Here is a 20,630-nt window from a genome sequence, read left to right as displayed (position 1 = left end):
CCAGTCAATGACAAACTGTTCTTGTAACAGTCATGCAATGTCTGAATTGAAATTTACTTCCTTTTAAAGAAATCCAAAGCCATTTGGGTACATTTAGACTATGATAATGTCTACTGACAAAAAGTATGATAATTACAATGTTTAAAAAACCCCACACACCTTAGACCAACCTTTTTTATATCTCCTTAAAATAATGCTGTCTTATTTGTAGAAGGATTTTATTTCCTCTAAAGCATGTGTCTATGTTGGAATCTTAATTTGTTCAGGTTTTACCTAAACCACATGCATTTTACATGGTGATCCCAGACTGTCCTATTACTAATTAATTATCCTAGAAGGAAAATTCTGCTTTCAGCTTTGACATTGTCTTTAAGCATTTGAGAGCTGATAAATAGATGGCAGTGATGAAAATTTTTCCTCTTCACTATCTGTAGCATGAAATAATACAGGAGGGTAAACTCTTTACTGTAGCCGAAGCAAATAGTCTGCATGCATTGCTCATGTGAAGTAGAACCGCAGTTAGAAGAGAAAATTCTCATTCTGTTATTATCTTTTATTTTTACATTTGAAAAAATTGGGGAAAATCATCTCTGCTTCTTTTGCTTGGAAAAACAAGGGCAAGTGAATTGTTGAATACACTCTACATTGGCCATTCACATGCTGAAAGGCAGCAGAATTTGGCTCTACCTTCCTCTCTGTCAAGGGCAGTGATCTCACAGATCTGTTAATAACTCTGATTGAGTCATTCTTTAATTCATGGCCCTGAAATGTTTATAAGTGTTGTGTTCTACATGGTGCTGAAGATCCCTTGTTCAGTGGAGCTAAGCAAATAAGGGTTTTCCATCTTGGGTGCTGTTATTCTCTTTTCCTGCTTTGTCTCCAGTGTATGCAAAGAGGACTCCAGCGGGACTAGGCTGTGTATTTTTGTTACGATGTTGCCTGAGGAAGGAGATGCTGGTCCAGGTCGTTGCCAGCTTGTCCCTGCTCCTGCCAATGTCCTCTTGGGCAGTCCCTGTGTTTGTTCAGGGAGCTGCTGGTGTGGACTCATTACCCAGTTTCTGTGCCACAGTCGCTAAGACGCTTTGCTCATCATGCCTGAAGGAGAGGCTAAGTTCCCTCCTTCCTCTGTACATGCTAGTATTTGTTTTCCTCTTTGAAAAATATTTGCATATAAATCCAGTGTGCATATAGTTTATAAATGATGTTCTTGGAATTTGGCTACAATGTCCAGACTTGTAAGTTACCTCGCCTCCTTGAAGCATTTTTTTCTTGTTTTTCAATTAAAAAATGAATTGTGGGATAACAAATGAGTCTTCCCTGATGGGAGTTGCTGAGGTTGTTTGCATGGATTCTGTCACGTTGGAGAAGATGCAACATGAAGTGAATGTGCTAGTGCATACCTCTGAGTTGTTGATGGGGAATTGCTGATGTCATTTCACATCAGCAGACTGACCCATGGGTATAATGTTCTTTATTAATTTATAAACTGTATCTATAAATGATATATGCTTTATGTTAAAAAGTATTTCTTAATAAAATATGCATACTTTATTAAAATAAGTTTAATCTGTTCATACTTGATTCAAGCGTTTTTATGTTGTGAAAGTTTCAATAAACATTGTTTCAATAAACATGGCTTTAGACCTTTATTACCCTCTAAAACAAACCTTAAAGTAAGCCTAAATTTTTTTTCTTCTTTTTTAGAGGTTTATTTAACCTCTGGAATGAGCTTTGCTAGTGGAAAATGTCAAGAACACGTTTCATGGTTGAGATATGGCTGGTGTGTTGGCAGGAAGGAAGCACGTGGGCAAGATGCTCTTCAGATGTTTGAGAGAAGCAGACCTAGTGATGCTTAGTAACAAATGGCAATGCTCATGTTTTCAAATAATCTACTGATAAACCACTGGTTTGGCTATTGGCATAGTTTATTAAAGGATCATAGCTTTTATCTTTGGAATTACAACTGAGATTTGTAATGCTAGATATGCTTGCAGATACTTGCCAAACACTTTGTTGTTACAAACTTGTGGGAGAAAATGCTGTGGTTTACAGTCTACTTGTGAGCAAAAAAGGTTTGGTGGTGTTTTTTCCATTCTTTATTTTTATGGTGTTGGTTGTTTCTGTTTTCTTTAATTTAATTTGAAGTAGGTAAATTAGTTATGTGACCTGAAACTTTTTTATAAAGTTTTTTCTATTATCAGGGTTTGGGTTTGTGTTTCACCCCACCCCCGCCTTGTTTTGTGTTTCTTAAGCACTTTTACATCTTTATGGTGAGAACACTGATTTATGACAGCACTCAAGATATGTTTAGCACTGGAAACATTCATTGTTCTGTGAAGAATGCTCCAGAATAAAATTTAAAGGGTCACAAAGTGGAGTGTCTGCTCTAGGTTACGGTTTTATCACTGATAATTAGTGAAGGAAGAAAGCTTGCATTTGATACTTGTAAAGGTTGTCACAAGCCACCAGTATGACAAATTGTAACTGTCTGATTTTGTCTTGAGGCTTTATCAGAAGATGTGCTCAATGCAGGTTAGATATTCTTCATGATTTTATGCATGACAATGGTGTAACATAAAGCTTCTATGGTGGTTTCTGTCCCATTCATGTTCAAGGAAGATGGCTTGAGACTGGAACAGGTGCAGAAGGACTTGAATGTGGTAAGAGGAAACTAGAAGAAAGTAGCTTGCTCATTAGTCTATTAGGGGAATGACTGGGAGAAAATAATGTTCTCATGAATATCACTGGGAAAAAGTAGGGGGAGGAATTGTTAAGAGGACAGTCTTTGTCCTTAGTGTTACATATCCATGTGGGTGGTTGTGTAGCAACTGAGCTGTAGAATCAAGAAAAAAGCATGTCAGGCATTGGAAAAAGCTGGAGGAGAATTTTTTATTCACAAATGCTTCCAGTAAAAGACTTCAGATGATATAGCAGACCTTGACAGAATATATCTTAAGCTTCCTGGCATTTAAAATCTTGAGATGCTTGATTTGAAAGCACAAATTAACTGTTTGACAAAGTTTTAGAACCTTTTAACCTTTTCCACTTGTTACAAGACCATGGTATAAAATAGATATTTCTGTCCTCAGTCAAGAGTTAAAATTAGGTTTCTGTGAAATCAAATCCTGTTGTGTACAGAAAACAGATTAACTGACAGTTTATAGCACAACAGTTGTCTCCTATCTTGCACAGAGTATATAACTCTGGAATAATAGTCTCAAATAACACCTTCAGTCTGTCTGCAGGTGTGCTGGCAGACAGCTCAGCACAAGCCACATTAGAAGCTTTTTGTGTTAGAGTTGATTTTCTGCTATCTGCTAATCTGGAATAAACAAACTTCAGAGATGAGACTTTCATTAAGCAAGCATAGGAAACACATGGGGGTATGTGATGTTGTCATCTCTGCAGAGAAAAAACTGCTGGTTGAAATGATTCATAGTTTCTGCATAATCAGAGCTTTTTTTTTCCTGAAGGAAAATGCATTTATAATTGTACATTTTCTGGTGAATCTCTTTAGAAGTTCTTCCCAAAAGAATGAATTTCCTATCCAAATGTTTTGATGGTGCAGAGGGAAGAGGGGATGTGAGCTGAGGAGAGCATGTGTCAGTCACAAGGATTACACAGTTTTGGAAAAGTCCAAAAAAGTTTTAAAGCCTCTAGTGAACTCTTGGCTTTTTTTTTTTCTGGGTAAAAAGAGGCTGAATTGGGAGTGAGTTAGATAAAAATGTGAGACTGTTGGTTTTTGAATGCAGAAAAGAAATAGTAATGTGAGAATGCCAGGCATTTTTTTTAATTAAAACCACAGTTTTCTCAATATATGTAACCTTTTCTTCCTAGGTATGACTGAACTACTTGATGTTGAGTCATGAGCATTGATTTGGTATGACTCCAAGTCCTGACAGGATGACTTTTAGTGTTGTATGAAAAGTCACAAAGTTGTCTAAATCACCAGTGAGCCTCTTTACCTGTATATTAATGAACTTGTTGGGGGTACCTTTGAAATATCAGTTATTGAGCCAGAATGTTTAAAGGGTACAGTTAAAAGTATGTTATTAAATCAGTGAGTTTTGCAGTGTATTAATGAATTAAAAATGGAATTAACTCAAAATTGCACTTTCGGAATGATGTCAGTCTGATATGATTAATTATATCAGTAGAAGTTTAGCCATTGAGTAATAGATGTGGTAGTATAAGGTTAGCAGGTTCAGCATTCTGAACAACCAGGTTCAGCACCTCCTCTGGAGGCAAACTTAAAAGTTAGCAGTTCATCTCATAGTAAAGATTTTAAAATGCATATGCTGGTAAACAAATCAAGCCAAAAAGTTCTTAACCTCCCACCTAAAAAATCTTTTACATTTTCTGGTGTTATAGTTTAAGGTGTATTCCCCAAATCTTTAGCCTTCTAGGCCTGAAGCTTTTAGCCTTATCTATTTTTCACAAAACCTGACCTGGATTGGCAGGAGCATATGTATGAAAATGTTACTTGTCATCGATTTGAGAAGGTTCCCAGCTTGTACAATGAAGATGTTTGTCTTCTGACAAGGGCAATTTAACTCCAACTGCTTCATTAAAGCATTATTATATTTGTCAACAGGGAGAAAGTGGATTGAGTAGAAGGTTGAGGTTTTGGGTTGTTATTTTTTAAAATACAACAACAGTGTTATGTTAAAAACAGTTACTGGACCTCTTAAATCTAAGATCTATTAAATCTTGCATAGACTTTGCCATGTACCCATCAGGCCATGATAACTGAAGGGAAATGATGCTTCCATCAGCTCTTCACAGGACTCCTCATTATCCACCTGCAGGGGTCTCATTTGGGCATAAACAAATGAGCTGATGTGGCCTCTTCAGGAAAAGACTTCTGAGTCTGTAGTTCATTACATTTTGTTTTAATTATTGATAGGGATGGCATTGTGAATTAACACTTTCCGGTCCCTTCCCTGCTTTCGATGCGGCCTGTTCTGTGTCTGTGATAAGCCACTGTTACCACAGTGAGAGCACACAAGCCATCAAACCAAGATAAATTTGTGAGGTAAGATATGAATAAAAGCAAAAGCACAGCAGAATTCCTTCAGAAAGAGTACTCAGCCCAAAATCATTCTTATAGAAAAATATAATGATAATACTTAAGCCTGTAAGGTGGAACTTTGACCTCGTGAAGGGTGGTTTGAAAGGAAAATGAATAAGGAAGAAGAAATTAATCTACACCAGAAGCAGAAATTTAGTCCAGGCTTAGTAGACTATGCTGTGTTAAATTATTTTACGCCTTTCAAAAGACTGACTGTGAAGTATACCCCCCAAAAAAACACGGAATGGAAGAAATTAGACCAGAAGGAGACTTTCTTTTGTCTCTTCAGAATACACATTGAGATGCAGTTGTTAAACAGCAATAGCACTGATACTTACCTGTGATATCAGGCTGCCCACGAGTGCCATTGGTGTGTGTTGGCTTGTTCCCACTTGTATGCTCCAGCAAGAATTATGGCAAACATTGGGCGCTTTCTACCTGCCTAGTCACAGGCACTGGGTTGTTTATAAGTAGAGATTGTATGTCTGAATTTTACTTCCCCCTCCCAAGTCTTTTTGGAGTCTGTGCATCTGATGTGTCTCATCTTGTAAAGATGTTAGATTAAAATCTTGTTGTAAACTATGACTTGTTAAAACAAGTTAAAAAAAGAAGTTGCACATGTTACCCATCCAACCCCTGCCTGACCAACAAGCAGCATACTGGATATCTATTTTGGTTTTGTTTTCCCCAAAGAAGGCAAGGTTCTTTGATTATGAAGGAAAGAAAAATTAGAAGGTTGAGAAACATTGTCTTAAACTTAAGGAAGAGCCATGGGAACAGTTACATAGGATAGAGATCTTAGTACAAAAATTACAGGTCTGTAGTTCCAGTGATTCCAGCTACGTGGTTTTTAGTTTGTTTGGGGTTTTTTAAAGGATGGATAAAATATGTACTGTGCTCATTTTGCTTTCAGTTCAAGGAAGTATGTTTATTATTTTTTCCTTTTGTTTTTCCCCTCTGTCTAGGAATAGACATCTGATTTTTGATTATTTATTACAACATAATTTGGATTTTTCTTTCTTGGTACCTTTTTGATAGTTTTTGTGGATTTCTGTTCTGTTTAAAAGTCTGGAATACTTCTTAGCCTTTCTTTCAGATGTTGTACCTCCTGTGTAACAGGCACATAATTACTTTATTGTTTAAGGTTGTGCTCAATAGTGTAAGTCAGCTTTCATGGCACAAAACAGATTTGTGTTGATAAACTGTTGCAATTATGTTGTGCTGACTTCAAGAACTGTTGGGGGAGAAGGACATGAATAATGTAGATAAGGGAGATTAACCCTGAGATCTGTGGGAGATGGGCAGACAGAAAGGGAAGTGATTAGATGAGTAATACTCTGCTTTCCTGTGCCACTGTAAATTAGCATCAGGTAGCTTTCTCATGTCTTTGCCCTCATGCCTTTGATGTACTTAAAGATCAAATAACTTTGGCTCATTTCCATGATTGTAGCAAATTTTCTTACAGAACAGTGAGACTATTCGTGTGTAAAATGAATTTTAAATAAGCAAATGTAGCATTTAAGTCTGTCAGGTGTGAAAAATAATTTTCCTCAAAGTGTGGGCAAGTGAGCTACTTCACAGGAATTGGTTTATGTGCTACTTCTACCAGATGGTAAATGTGAGGTAACTCCTCTTTCAGCAGGTCACTGAGGCAGATAATGCATAGCATAAGCAGTGTCCTCTCTTCACAGCTTGAGAGGAAAAAATAAATAATAGCTATTAAAAGAGTGAATGGCATGAAAAACAAATCTGGACATGGCATTTGTTCGTTCTTACTAGTGATGTCTGTGGGCTGGGAAAGATTCTAGACCATTAGATTTCATCCTGCTGTTTTTGAGAACATCATGTGGAATTCCCCAATGGAGGTGGAAGGTGTTGACTTCCAAAGTAGACAGCTTTAAGAAAGATGATCTCTGTGGCTAAAACAAGAGATTTGTACTACAAGGTATTGGAAGAGTATGTCTCTGCAGGGATCCACTGCCTTCTTTGGGCAGAATGTAATTCCTGGTTTTATTTCACATCTCTTTCAGTTCTTCAGTAGGTGGAAGTTGCTTGAATGGAATAAGCTTGTGTGCCTGCACATGTATATACATGCAAATGAAATTTACATGTTTTTCAACTTTACTTTCGTATTTGATGTAAGTAGTGGTCATTGTTGCTCTTTCAGAAAAGAATTACATAATTTCTTAGTTCTGTTAGACATCTATAATATACCTGGAATTCCCCTTATAACTTGCAGTTTTACCTGATCTCTTATCATTCCATGCTAATAATTTCAGTGTATCTGTGGTGGCTGAAGCTAATCTTGAGGACTTTCCAGTATCAAGATATACTTTTTGTTTCCACAGAGAAGGCAGGGAAAGCCCTGCCCTCATTTGTGGGAGTTCACTGTGAAATTTTCTTTCATGTGCCAATAGGAGCAGTTCAAACAGATGAGGGAAACAGATGAGTTCCATACAGTAGAGGGGGGATTCAGCTGGACAGAGTATGATGTTTACACCTCAGTTCCCCAGTGCTATGAGTCAACCTACTATAAAGGCTAGAAATGGGAGCTAGATGGCAGTTGTAAAAGTTTTTAGAGTTGAATGAGGATTTATTTTTACTGCTACTGTCTGAAAAAACACCTGAAATATTTGTACTGCTGAGGCTGATGCATACAATACTGGCATGATACAATCCATTGATCCTTCCTAGGGCTGGTTGTTTATTGAGTGAAAATTAATGACTTGTATCCTCCCTCTTGTGCAGAAGGCGTGGGAGAAGGAGGAATTCTTCATGAGCCGTGAAGTGGGTTTCATACCAAATGTTTGTTGTGTTGGTGGAACATGTTTGTTGCCAGATCCTTTTTTCCCATCTCATAATACAAGTGTTTGGGTGCCTATGTGAGGTTCACATGGCAAGAGGACCCACACAGGAGCAGTTCTTGAAGGACGCCAGTTTGTGGGAAGGACCTGTATTGGAGAAGTTAATGAAGGACTGTAACCCATGGGATGAACCTGTTCTGGAGTAGGGGAAGAGTAAGAGGAGGAAGGAGTGACAGAAATGAAGTGGACTGCCCACAACTCCCATTCGCTGTTCCCTGCACCACTGAGAGACATGGAGGCTGGGAGAGAAATAGCAGAATTATCAGAGAGGTTTAGTCTTGAAAAGGAGTATAAAGTGATTTTAGTTGCTATTGTTTCTCATTACCCTACTCTCTTATTAATTGGCAGTAAATCAAATTCCCCAAGCTGAATCTGTTTTTTGCCCATGACAGTGATTGGTGAGGATCTCTCCTGTCTTTATCTTGATCCCTGAGCTTTTGCTTTGTGTTTTCTCCCTCTGTCCTGTTGAGGATGGGAGTGATAGAGCCACTGGGTGGGCAGCTGTTGGCCAACTAGGGTCAGTCCACCATGGTCCACATCTCTTTGTACCCACATGGAGGTCTGCAGGAAGAATCCTGTTGTTTTACTCTGTCTTTTTAGGGAGTCTTATGCACTTTCACACCAGATTCATCTCCCAACAGTATTTTTTCTGATAATCTTAACCCCAAACTGCTGTTGTCCTAAAGAGGAAGAAATAGAAGATGAAGGAAACATTTAAATGTTGTATGTTGTCACATAAAAGCAGGTGCAATAATTAAGCAGGCTACTATAGTAACTTTCATTTTTTTTATTCCTTCAGACTTGTGATACTCTTTTTGAACATGTTTCTTGCAGAGAAATTTAGTCTCATGTCCTTTGAACTGGAGTGTGCCATGGAGATATTAATATCTCCATGGCACATACCAGTGCTAGCCTATTGCTTCCTCCTTCACCTTTTATTTCATACAGAGGAGACAACCCTGAAGTGATGTTTGCACAAAATTTGGGGATCACTGGGAGAGCCAGTTTAAGCTGCTGGATTGCTCCAGGCTAGTTAGGCACTACCTGAGGAAAAACGTAGGGTGCCCATTTCTTACATCTGGCCATGCTTTTCTGCAGATTACTGTGGAAAAGTAAGCTGTGTATTGTGGAGTGATGGATGGAATAGAGTAAATAAGGATTGCTGGGGTGGAATGCAAGGAGGATGTTTGTCAAATGTATCATTTTGGCCATACTTTGCTAGCGTTGTACAACAGAGGGTTCAAGGATGCCTTCTATTCTTGCATCATCTGAGTGAATGTTGGGGAGAAGTACTTCAATGTGACTATTTCAGAATAGACTTTCTTTTTAAGGGCTTCCTATAGTAATGGTTGCAGCTGAGCAGCCACATTTGTAATCTTTTCAAAACTGTGGTGTGCGACAGGTTCACAGGAGGGCCCATGAGTGTTTTAAAGTGAACCTTCCTGTTTCTGCCCCCTGCATCCGCTGGGGATGGGCTTTGAAAGAAGCAGGAGAAACACCCGTGCAGGCTGCTGGCCAAGTCGTGAGATCGAGGCCCCCTCTAGCGGTGACATCTCTGCCTGGCTCTGCGATTTCCTGCTCTCAGCCTGTTTTTATTCACTCCGGGGTTTTTTTCCCCTTTCTCTAAATCCCACATTTAGTTCCTCTCTGTATTTGCCTTTTAACTCGTCCGCGTATTCTACACAGTGGTAAAGAAGAATATTTTGATATGTTAAATCTAGTGATTAAAAGTGGATACAGAAGTAGATGTATGATCACTTTTAAATGTCCTACATTTCTAGTGTAATCTTAATTTAACTGTGGCTTAGGTGGAAATTTTTAATGTTGGTTCTTAAATTAACGAAGGGGAGCCAGATGGAAACATGCAACATGCTGACAGTGCTCAAAAGTAGTGCTAACCAAGTGTATGAGATGGCAGAGTTCCTTCATAATCTCTTCAACGTACTCTGTATGTTTTTGTCTTCCTGCCTGAGACAGATGCACTTTCTACATATTTTGAGTCAGCATCTGTACATCTGGATTCAGGGTTGATCAATATTCAGATGCTATTGTTGTATACTATGGGATCAGTAATGATGACTTTGCTAGGAATCAACTTTAGAGCTACCCCTTTTTCTATCTGATACAAGTTGTACTTTTAGAAAGAAAAACTTTGAGCTTATGCATTACTATGTCATGTTTTTTTCTAATAGGGAGCAGAATTGTTTTTACTTTACTGGATGTTCTTTGTCTTCTGTTATTTGTTACTCTGTTTGCTAAGTAATTGAGATAGAAATGTCTCTTAGTGAAGAAATGCCATTCATTTTTTTGGTGTAACTGTCATGAGTAAAGCAGAATGCATTTGATGCCAGAGGCAGTGGAGGTCTTTGCTGCTTCTTTTCCACTTGTGTAGCATCCCTGTCCTAGAAGCTGCTGGCTGCAATAAAAGCTGGCTGTACACCCAAGATATTATTCATAAATTCTGGTGGAGGGAGAGGATGAGTGGGTATCCTGCCATGAGTATGGAGATCATGACAACTTGTAGGGCATGTCTTAAATGTGTGTAGCACTTCATAGTTCCGTGAGTGTTCTTATGACTAATGGATAGCCTTTGCCTCTAGAGTGGTGGATTTTCCTTCCATTTGGGGGGAAGGCTAGCACAAAGTAATTGCTTCATTAGAGAGCATTGGCGTTTGATTGATTCTCATAGGTACAATTACATTGATGGTAGATGACTTGCCTTCCTTGCCAAAGTGGGGACAGCATTGCCAAAGATCTGAAGTGCTCTTTAAGTAGGTATTCTAAAAGGTGTCTGAGATACAGTGCCATCATTTGTGGCTTCAGTTCCCAATGAAGATGTACCTTGCTAATGAGGAAATACAGGCTTCCTCAAAGCCTGATAAAACTATGGGGAGCTTACAGTATAAAAGGAAGAGCTCCATGTAGCTGTGCCTTTATAGACTTCTTCATGTATTTTTTAATGTTCTTATTTGCATTATGAAACTAGAATTGAACTGACTGATTTTTTTAGGCTTTTTCAGTGAATTGTTTGAATTCCTTGTCAAATTTCAGACATCTCATTTGAATACCTTGAATGGTATCTTAGTGCAAATGCAAATAGCTTCTTCAAAATGATTCCTGTCTTTTATTCAGTCAGTGCTGAATCCTGCAGAAAAAAAGGAACTTAGTGGCCTGGAATTAAGGTTGTTTGGGTGACATTTTTCCCTTGCAATTTCTTGATTTCAGGACTTCATAGCAAATACAGATATTTCATATATATAGATAGATAGATTTAATTATTTTTATTGTTCTGTGGTGGATAGTTTTTCTATTGCAGGTTTGTGTTCTAGAAACATAGACTGAATTTGTCTACCATCTGAAATGTGTAAATCACTTCCTTTTAATAACCTGCTTTCTTTAAAGTTCTTTGTCAAGATTTATGATGTAGTAGTGCATGTGCATATTTGTTTAAGGAATTAATTTTACTATTTAAAGTCTTCAGTTGTTTAGCTCTCCCATAAATAGTGTGCTGCTTTAATTAAATAATGCACTAATAACTGATATTTAAACATCTATTAATCACTACAAAGTAGTGAAATTGGAGCACTTCAGGAGTTTTAGTGAAAGAAATGTTACTATTTGACTTCTAATTTTTTTGGGGTATTTTGACAAAACTGTTTTGGTCTCAGCACTGCAGTTTTTTATAGCTTGCATACATAGTACAAATGTGTATAGTGGCACTCGTTTGTCTGGCTGTAAATTGTGAAGTCAGGAAGGTCGTATGCCATGGCAGCCCTTCATTGTGGTGGAGGTTGTCAGAGCTGTAGGAATGAAAAGGTTTTGCTGCAGGGATGGGGGCCAGTAATTACTGCTGTAATGGCAGTGTGGTTCCTGGCCATGCAGTGTGCCAGTTACCAAACAAGGCTTGGAGTCTCCTGTTAAATGCTTATTTACCAGTGTGAACTTTTTTGCTTTTAATTGTTCTCTCCCAGCTAAGGAAGTGCTTATTTTGTGTAGTTCCTGTCTGGCTTCCAACATAGTAACACTTCTCATACAAAAGCCAAATCATTGTACCAGAATTCTGCTGACTCTTTTAAAGATCAAGATTCCATCTAATATTTTTCTAAACTGGATTGCTTATTTTTTTGTGTTCTGTTACTTTATTTTGGAGTTTTAACAAACTTGTTCTTGGCAGGAAAAGATGAAGTGAAGCCAGATGTAGTTTGAAAATGTCTTGGTGTCACAAATAATGAATGAATGGTGTATTTCATTTAACACAGCAAACTCACTCCATTGCATGGACTCCCCTGCCCCATTGTTTCGTGTTTGTGTCACCTATTTCATAATGGAAGTTACAGGAAGTAGTGACCTCAGGTGAAACCTACCTGTACTGTCTTGGCAAACATGAAATGTTCTTCTGCTATCATAGATTGATTTATTTGTTAGATCTCCCTTATGTTGCATAGTCAAAGCAAATTGTTTAAAATTCTTTTAAACACTAGCAAATTCCACCTCTCTGTTCATTTCCATTTCTGTAGCAAAAGCCAGTCTGTACAGTAACTTATTATTAGTAACTACCATCAAGTGTTATTCTACAAATTAGTCATGTAAGGGGTCTGTGCAGCTTAGCAATTTGGGAAGGGTAGAGTTAAAGAATTGCAGGAAGAAACGAAAGGTTTGCCAACTAGTTGTTTCTGTACTTTAAAAGACAATACTTCTGTATTGTCACAAGTGGTTTAAAAATGTAGTTTCTGCATTCTTTTCCCCAAATAACCCAAGAATGCGTTAGCAAAAAAAATTCAGAAAGTTTATGAATGGTGACAAAACCAAGGTATAGGCATACTGTTTTTTTCAGTATGCTCAAATGATTCTGCAGTTTCCTAAAGTCTGAACCCTTGTATTTTATGCTAGAACTTGTATTTCAGGTTTACTCTGAGTTTTATACAGACTTACTGTAAGATGCAGAAATTTGAGGCAAAAGTACCTTCATATAAAGTAGTATCATAATAATTATGTGAACTCCAGAGGTTTCTCTACATGTTTGTGTGGGCTTATAAAGTACAGTATAAAACTGTTATGCAGGCTGTTTTCCTTTTAGGTTCTTACAACATGTGCTTTCCTGTGTGGAATTTTCAGAAAGCTGCTAAGCTTTCTTCACAGCTACATCATGTTCAGAGGCTTGCATTCATTCTCGGATTGTACAAAAGCAATCTGTTTTCTTCTTTAACTTTCATATGATTGGGGAGGTCTATTTTTTGGCAAAAGTGATACCACTAGTTAAAAGTATGATGGGCATTCTGTATGTCAGATTCCATTGCAACACTGTGTAGAATGGAAGATATTCGGGTTTCCTGTTAATTATACCTTCTATCATTAAATTATAGTGACAAACTTCTGCTTTTTCTATTAAGTTATATTACAACAATGTGTAAATAAAATGTGCAGTTTTTATTACCCTGCCCTATACTGTGAATAGGTTAGTTTTTTTTTTTAATATTTTTATTGTCATCATTATCATTATTTAGGAAGCAGCAGTTGATAGAAGTGTTGAAATTATCTTATTCTGATGACTACACAGCAAGAAATAATTGACTTCCTTTGTTGCGCATGTAGTGTCTCCTATAACCCATGGTCCTGTGGATGACAGGAAGGGATTTGTCTCTGATGATCTGTATGGTTTTTTGTTTTTCTTTCATCAGTTTAACAAAATTAAAACCTTGAGAACAAAAGATAACAATAAATAATGGGAGAAAAGGCATTTAACTGTGTTAGTAATGCCTGTTTTAGGAGTGGGGCCAATCTGGTTGCTATTTTGCTTTTTTGAGATACTAGAATTTTTGAAGAGTGAGTCAAATATTGTGGCAACAGTCTTTTGTTTGATGTGTAGATAAATGAGAGCAGGCATGAAGAGGGAGTTAAGGTGGCAGGCTGCAGTTTTAGGAGCTCAAGAAGAAGTAACATTTTAGTGTTCACAGGTTTTGAGCTGTGTATCACTGGAGCAGGATCAGGTGAAGGATGGGTTGTCACTCTTATCTAGTGCCAGGTTGTTTTCACCCTAGACAGAAGAGTTCACTTGTCTAGATTTTGCTGCTCCTTCCACTTTAAAGGAGAAAGTGAGCAGGATTTTCCTGGCAATGTCACCCCAGAAAAGCATGATTTTAAAAAAGTGAGGTTTTCTTTGCACTTGAATTGTAAAATATGAATAGTCCCTGCATTATTTGAAAAGTTACAGCATGGCAGTCTTCTGTTAATATCTGATAATGAACATAGCTAGAAAGGCAGCAGAATTCTTTTGGGATGCTGTGCTAATAAACAAGTGCTCTCAGGATAAATAGAAAACAGTAGAGAATTAAAGCACTAAACCAGAGGAACAATGAAGAGCTTTCTCCTGCTTTGAAACAATAATAAGAGTAACTCAACAGGAAATGCTTTAGTTTGATGTCAGAAATGAAGGGAAGCAGAAGGTGAGGTAATGCTGTGTGTAACCACCATCAAAGCCTGGTAGGAGAAAGCAGAGCAGTTAGAGTTGCTGTTGTAGAGTAACTTAGAAGTGAATAATTTTGGTTGCAGTGCTCAATTCGATTGTGCTGCCATCAGGGTCAGCAGAGCTGCTCTCAGTTACTGTGCCTGCAGGCATCACAATGGCCTTGGTAGGGGATGGAGTAATGAAACCAACTTCTTGTTGAAGCAATGAGGTGAAGCCACGTGGAGGCTGACAAGACTAGAATGTGCTGAATTTCAGGCTCACATTGCAGGAACAAGAACAAAACTAATAAGTCCTGGCTGGTGATAGGTTTGAATTCAAGCTGTGCTGCAGTACAGCCAGCTTCAAAGGAAGTTAAAAAATTCTTCTGACTTCTATCTGTTTGTTCACAAAAAGCAAAAATATGATTTATGGCCGTAAGGACAGGGCCATGGAAATAATCCATACTTTGGCTGCTGTTTTCTTTTTATTTTAAGTAAGCTTTGAAATAAGCTTTGAAGGATCAGGCACTAGGCTTAAAATATCAGCAGTTAAGTGAGAGATCATTAAGTTCTATTTTTTCCTTACCATCAGACATTTTGCTTTTTGCATAGGTGTATTCCTGTTCCTTCCACTTCACAGGTGACCATTCTTCAGGGCAGGTTATCAGGCTGGTGACATTTGTCTAGTTTCTGAGGGTGAGATTTATTCTGCCACACTACTTAAACAATGATTTGAACCCAGTTGGTTCAGTTGAATGCTGGTATGCATTATTGTTTTATGACTTGAGCTCACATCAGTACTATGATACCTCATTCTTCATACAGTGGTAGTTAAGTAACAAAGCTCAGTAATATTTTTCCCTCCTTATTTTCCTTTGTGTCTGTGTGCTTAGAATGGCAAATAAAGAATGAATAACTAATCAAAAGTCAAAAGCTTTTGTTATGTGGGTACAAGCAGGGTCTTGGGGGTTTGGAATCCATCACTTATATAAAATCCATTCTTGAGGACCACCACTGTTTCTTTGGGTAGCATTCATTTATAAATGGTTTAGACTCAGGAAACACAGGCCAATTTGAAGAATTACCTGATTTATTTATTAATCTATTTAAATAAATTAAACATGTAATCCTGGTTGCTTGTTTTTCTCAATGCTGTCGTTATTTGCAGATGTCTGACTGTGTATTGGCTAGATCTTTGGGTATATTATATGAGCTTTGGAATCTGTTTGCAACTATTTCCTCAGCATATTGAGTCTTGAAAATAATTACTTTTTATTAGACCAAATAAATCCTAATTGAATGTTTGCTCTTTTATATGCAGCCTGTTCCATTCCAAAATTGTAGAAGTTTGCACTAGGTTTACTTTGCATAATAAAGACACTGATCTAATTTGCTGTCTCCCTGTAAATTATATTTATTCACTTACTTTAATAAAGTGCAGCTTTTCAAAGTATAGCTTTCTAATGGTTCAAAATATATACCTTCTCTTTTTCCTTTTTTCAGATTTATCCAAGAATAGGTTAACTGAAGTTCCTACGGAGTTGTGCCATTTTGTGTCACTGGAAACACTAAATCTATACCACAATTGTATCAAAGTTATACCAGATGCCATAGTAAACTTACAAATGCTAACTTACTTAAATTTGAGGTAAGTTTATCTTTGCTACATTTTTTTGTTTATTTGCAAATATGTAAAGCTTTTTTTGTCTGCACTTTATAATGTTCTGGGACAACTGATTGCATTTTTTCATGTTACTGAAAAGGGTAACACAAAAGCTCATTGGCTGCAAACACAGCTCTGCATGAAGGCATCGTAAATACCAAAATGTAAAAATAATTGTTAAAAGAAAACCAAGAAAGTTAATCCAGTTCTGTCCCTTAATCTTCCAACAAATCCAGAATGCTAATCACATCCACACAGTTGTTTTCTTTTAATTCACTTCTGATGACAAATTTTGTAAAGCTTGACATACTTTTTGCAGCTCAAAAGATGGAGGGACAGAAGATTTATGTTTTTCACCATGGGGAATAGAATGGAGGAGTGAGATGCTGTATCTATCACCAGCATAGTCACATTATGAAAGAAATATAGCTTCTGCCGTTTTGAGGAGAAAGTGGCAAAGAGTTGGACATCTTTGCCTCCTTTACAGGAAAATTCTATGTGAATACTAATCAGTACAGAGAATTGGTGCTAGTTAAAGTGCATATGAATGAACATCTGCTCTTGATGGAGGGCAAGTGAGCCCTTTTTCAGTTGGGGCAAGGTGTGGAATTTTCTTTGTAGTTTAATGTGTAAAAACTGTAATAGTGAAGCTCTATCAGTCTGTTCTTTGTGCGAATGAGCTCTGAGTAGAAGGTGAAGTGGCTCTCAGTCTTTTAAATTCAGGGAATGAAGTCCTGATCATCAGTTTTATCAACAATGAAGATCTTTCTCATGTCTTTTTTTCTCAAGTCTATATTATTACTATACTGCAGTTTTGGCCACTGTGGAACAGTATTTTGTCTCAAAAATTTAAGTAGAACAGTGTGTCCTGAGTATCTGCACACATACAAGAAATAGGACTTGAGATTTTGAATTAGTGTTTGCTAGATATACATGAAGAACTTGAAGCTGGATTAAGACATTAAATACAGATAAAAGATCTTAGTAAATTTAGGAATTAGAATTAATTTGGTTAAAACTCAATGTCATGAAACACTGAATTAGAACTCTGTGTAGTGATAGAATTTGTCTGAATCATCACAAAACTGTAATAGATTTCATATCACATATGACAGTAAATTGGACAAAATAAAAGCGATTTTTCATTTGATTAACTAAGGTGATTTCTCTCAGTTTAAAATCCCCCCTTTACTTGGATGCGCCCTTCCCCATGTTAGCTGAATGCATTGAAGAGTCTGAAGAAGGAAATACATCCTTGAGTTTCTAACCACGTTGCTTCTTGGCAAGAAATAAATGATGGATTTAAAATGTGTATTTTTCTGCCTGTTACCAGCAGAGCCCATATGTTGAATCGCATTAGAAAGTGATGCCAAGAGATCTATATATAGTTTTTGGGCCTTGGTGGATACTGTTCATGTTTTATTTAAAGAAATTCCTTTGAAACTAATGATGATTTATTACTCACTTGCCCTGGTTATGTTCTGTTCCTTATCTCTTACTGGGTTCTTCTGAGTTCTGTGGAGCTTAAAAATTGGTTTTACTTTTTTTTAATCTGTGTCTGATCTGCAGCATAGGGGTTACTGTTTTAGACTCTAAGCTTCCTCCGTTTGAGTTCTTTAGAACTTGAAACAATACTTCCAGGTAATTTTTAAAAAAAAGTTGTGTCTTGGTCTTCTGTAAGGACATTAGAATTAAGAAACCTGGCTCCACAATAAGTGCTCATATTTTTTTTCAGCTTCTGCTGGTTAACAGTCAGACTTCTCATTTTTATTTTCTTTGGGTTTGTTACTTGATGTCAGTCTGTATCCTGGCACGCAGAACAGAGATAAGATGGTAGTTTGCTTTGTGCAACATTTTGAGACCATTTTGTAGAGCATGAATATGCATCTCTATATGCAGCTTTGTAGTATGCTGCTGGCCTAGCTCTTGAAGAAATGCTTTGCAGCTTGTGGTATTGATTTTTGCTTGTCTTTGTTTCATGTCAATATTGCAACTCTTACTGAAATTACACAGGACAATTTTTACCATGTGTTCCAGAATGTAGTCGTATGTCTTTGCTTTCTGAAGCTTTAAGATGTAGGCAGGAGCTAAAAAAAATGGTTTATACTGGGGTACCACTTCAAGTTACTGTTCGTTGTTTTACTACATGTTAACAATCATAAGAAAGAAAATGTTGTATTTTATGGAAATTTTTAAATATTCCAGAAGAGAGTAACTATATTATTCTGATAAGCATAAAGTTTCTTCTGGGAATTGAGCCACGAATTACTATTTTTAATCTTGTGGACATCACAAAGGGTCATGATATTTGTCATCTTTAAGCTCTAGCCTATGAATCTTGGGAAGAAATGAGCCATTGATAGTCCCAGAAATTTTTGCTGTATTTACCTGAGTTAATAGCACAGAACCATAGACCAAGATGTACCAAGTCATCTTCAACTGTAATGTGCTTTAAATTAATTGAGAAAATAACCATTTTGTCTGTGATTTATATATTTGTCTTTCCGCTGGAACAAAAGGCATCCATTTTAATGGCACATAAACCCACAGGAATGTTTAAATATTTGCAAAATACTGTCTCAGTTGACTTTCCTGTATTCATTAGGAAGGGAAACAGCTGTTCTTTGTGGCAAACAGATTTGTTACAGTGTTGTTAAACTGATACAATGCATTTTTTCCACAGTGGTAAATTCTGCAATATTGTTAGTCAATAATCAGGTGTTTCTAATATGCAAGTGTCTTCTTAATTATTGCCTATTGAAAATTTCAATTTTATCTGCATAAAATATGACCCACAAAAATGAAGACATTTTGCAGCTCTCAGAGTTTGTGAGTATACAGTAGAGCATCACCAATGGTTTTAATATATTTTGTTTTGTTTTGTTGCAGTCGAAATCAGCTTTCTTCTTTGCCAGCTTGCCTGTGTGGTCTTCCTCTAAAAGTCTTAATTGCAAGTAACAATAAGCTAGGTTCCCTTCCAGAAGAGATAGGTCAGCTAAAACAGTTAATGGAATTGGTATGTTACTGATCTTTTTTTCACTTTTTATTTTGACTTCTTTTGAATTTAAATAGAAACAGTAAAATTCACTTTTCACATATATTTGAACAACTACTTTATACTATAATGTAGTTTGCAGAACTTAAGTTTTTAACTTCTCAAGTGTGTTGGATAGTAACATAATAGGAGTTTCCTTTATGTTCTTCAGGACTCTTTTAAAAAACATCACTGCCCTTGGTTCATTCAAAACTCAGTTTCAAAGTTCCTCATCTTTACCAGCGTTTCTCACTGCCTGCCTTGGCTCCCTGTTTCAGTGTATCAAGTCCTTAAGTTCTGGCATCAGGCTCTGCAAGGTTGTACCCCCCTGTAGCACCCTCCCCTCCCTCCTGCTTCCTTTCTGTGTTTTTACTATCTGCTTACCACACTGCATTCCACTCGAGCTACTAGTCTTATCAGTCTATTTTCATTTTATTTCACTACATTTGTCATGCAACCTTCCTTTCCTGGAACACCCATCTAAACAGATCTACAAAATGATTGTACTCCTTGTTTTCAAAGCTGTCTACACAAGTATTGTTTCTACAAGAAGTAGATCATTTAGAATATATTGTCCAGTCAATGACAGTCTGAAAAAGCAAAACTTATTTGACGCTATAGCATAAAATTAATGTAATTGCTCATGTTTGTGGAAAATGTATTTGAGAATGCTTCCCTTTCTCTCCCTTTATCTTCCTCTGCTATATATTGTAGGCTGAGACTCTGAATTCTTTATGACATAAGTCTTCTGGTTATTTCTATTCATTTTGACCTTTTGAGATACAAATTGACAAACTGTATTTTGACATTGCTAATTTATGCACAGTCAGACAATCAGATTTGATCTTCCTTCCAGCTCCTGTTATCTCCATTGACAGCATTTACTTTGCATTGCTTTTCTGTCCCTGAAAGTGCCTTATTATCATAGTCTTGTTTTTATAACAGTAGTTCCTTCAATAAATTACATTACAGAAATTAATAACATTGAGGCCCCAACCCTGCTATTGATTCTTCATAGGTAGTATGAGGTAGCAACTTTGGGGCTTTTTCCTTTTGATATTCTTGAGCAGAATCCTGTGCTATCAGGCTCCTGTTCTATATTAGAATTGATGTGGCTGTTGATGAGGATGGTTGGGGTAGTTACTTTTTCCTTTGTGAGTTATGAGTGAGTTCAAGACTACCAAGTTTGTTTTCTTTGGTGAGCATTATTAATTTATCAAATATTTTAAATTTTTGTGCGTGTGTGGTGGGTTTATTGAGATTTACACAGATGGTTCTGATTTAATTATTCCTAAATATATGTTAGGTGATAGTATTGTTTTTGTTGTGCTTAAAATAGACACAATAGAAGGTGATGGTTCCAGTTTTATAAATAATTTAAGCTAAATTTAGTAAAAAGTTTAGTAAAAACTAAAAGCTTGACATCAATGTTGATTATACCCAGAGCAGATTTGGTTTGTTTGCTTCAAGCATATAATGTGTTTAAATTCTGGAATTCTGGATTTTCATATTGCTTTCCAGTTATAATATAGTTTGTGTTAGTATTTGTCATGA

General features: G+C 36.8%; 1 protein-coding gene across 4 annotated transcripts in view; it reads left to right on the top strand.

Annotated features, from left to right (window-relative positions):
* Positions 1–20,630, top strand: part of LRCH1 (leucine rich repeats and calponin homology domain containing 1) — a 116,115-nt gene that overhangs the window by 38,014 nt on the left and 57,471 nt on the right. For all 4 annotated transcript variants that reach the window (XM_063149313.1, XM_063149310.1, XM_063149311.1 and 1 more), the window contains exons 2-3: positions 15,883–16,027; positions 18,932–19,058. In XM_063149313.1, the coding sequence (XP_063005383.1) occupies positions 15,883–16,027; positions 18,932–19,058 (272 nt within the window). The remainder of the gene's footprint in view (positions 1–15,882; positions 16,028–18,931; positions 19,059–20,630) is intronic.

Source organism: Melospiza melodia, chromosome 2 (genome assembly GCF_035770615.1).
Source record: "Melospiza melodia melodia isolate bMelMel2 chromosome 2, bMelMel2.pri, whole genome shotgun sequence".
Lineage (NCBI taxonomy): Eukaryota > Metazoa > Chordata > Aves > Passeriformes > Passerellidae > Melospiza > Melospiza melodia.
The sequence above is the reverse complement of the archived record's forward strand: the minus strand, read 5'-3'. Positions and strand labels throughout refer to the sequence as shown.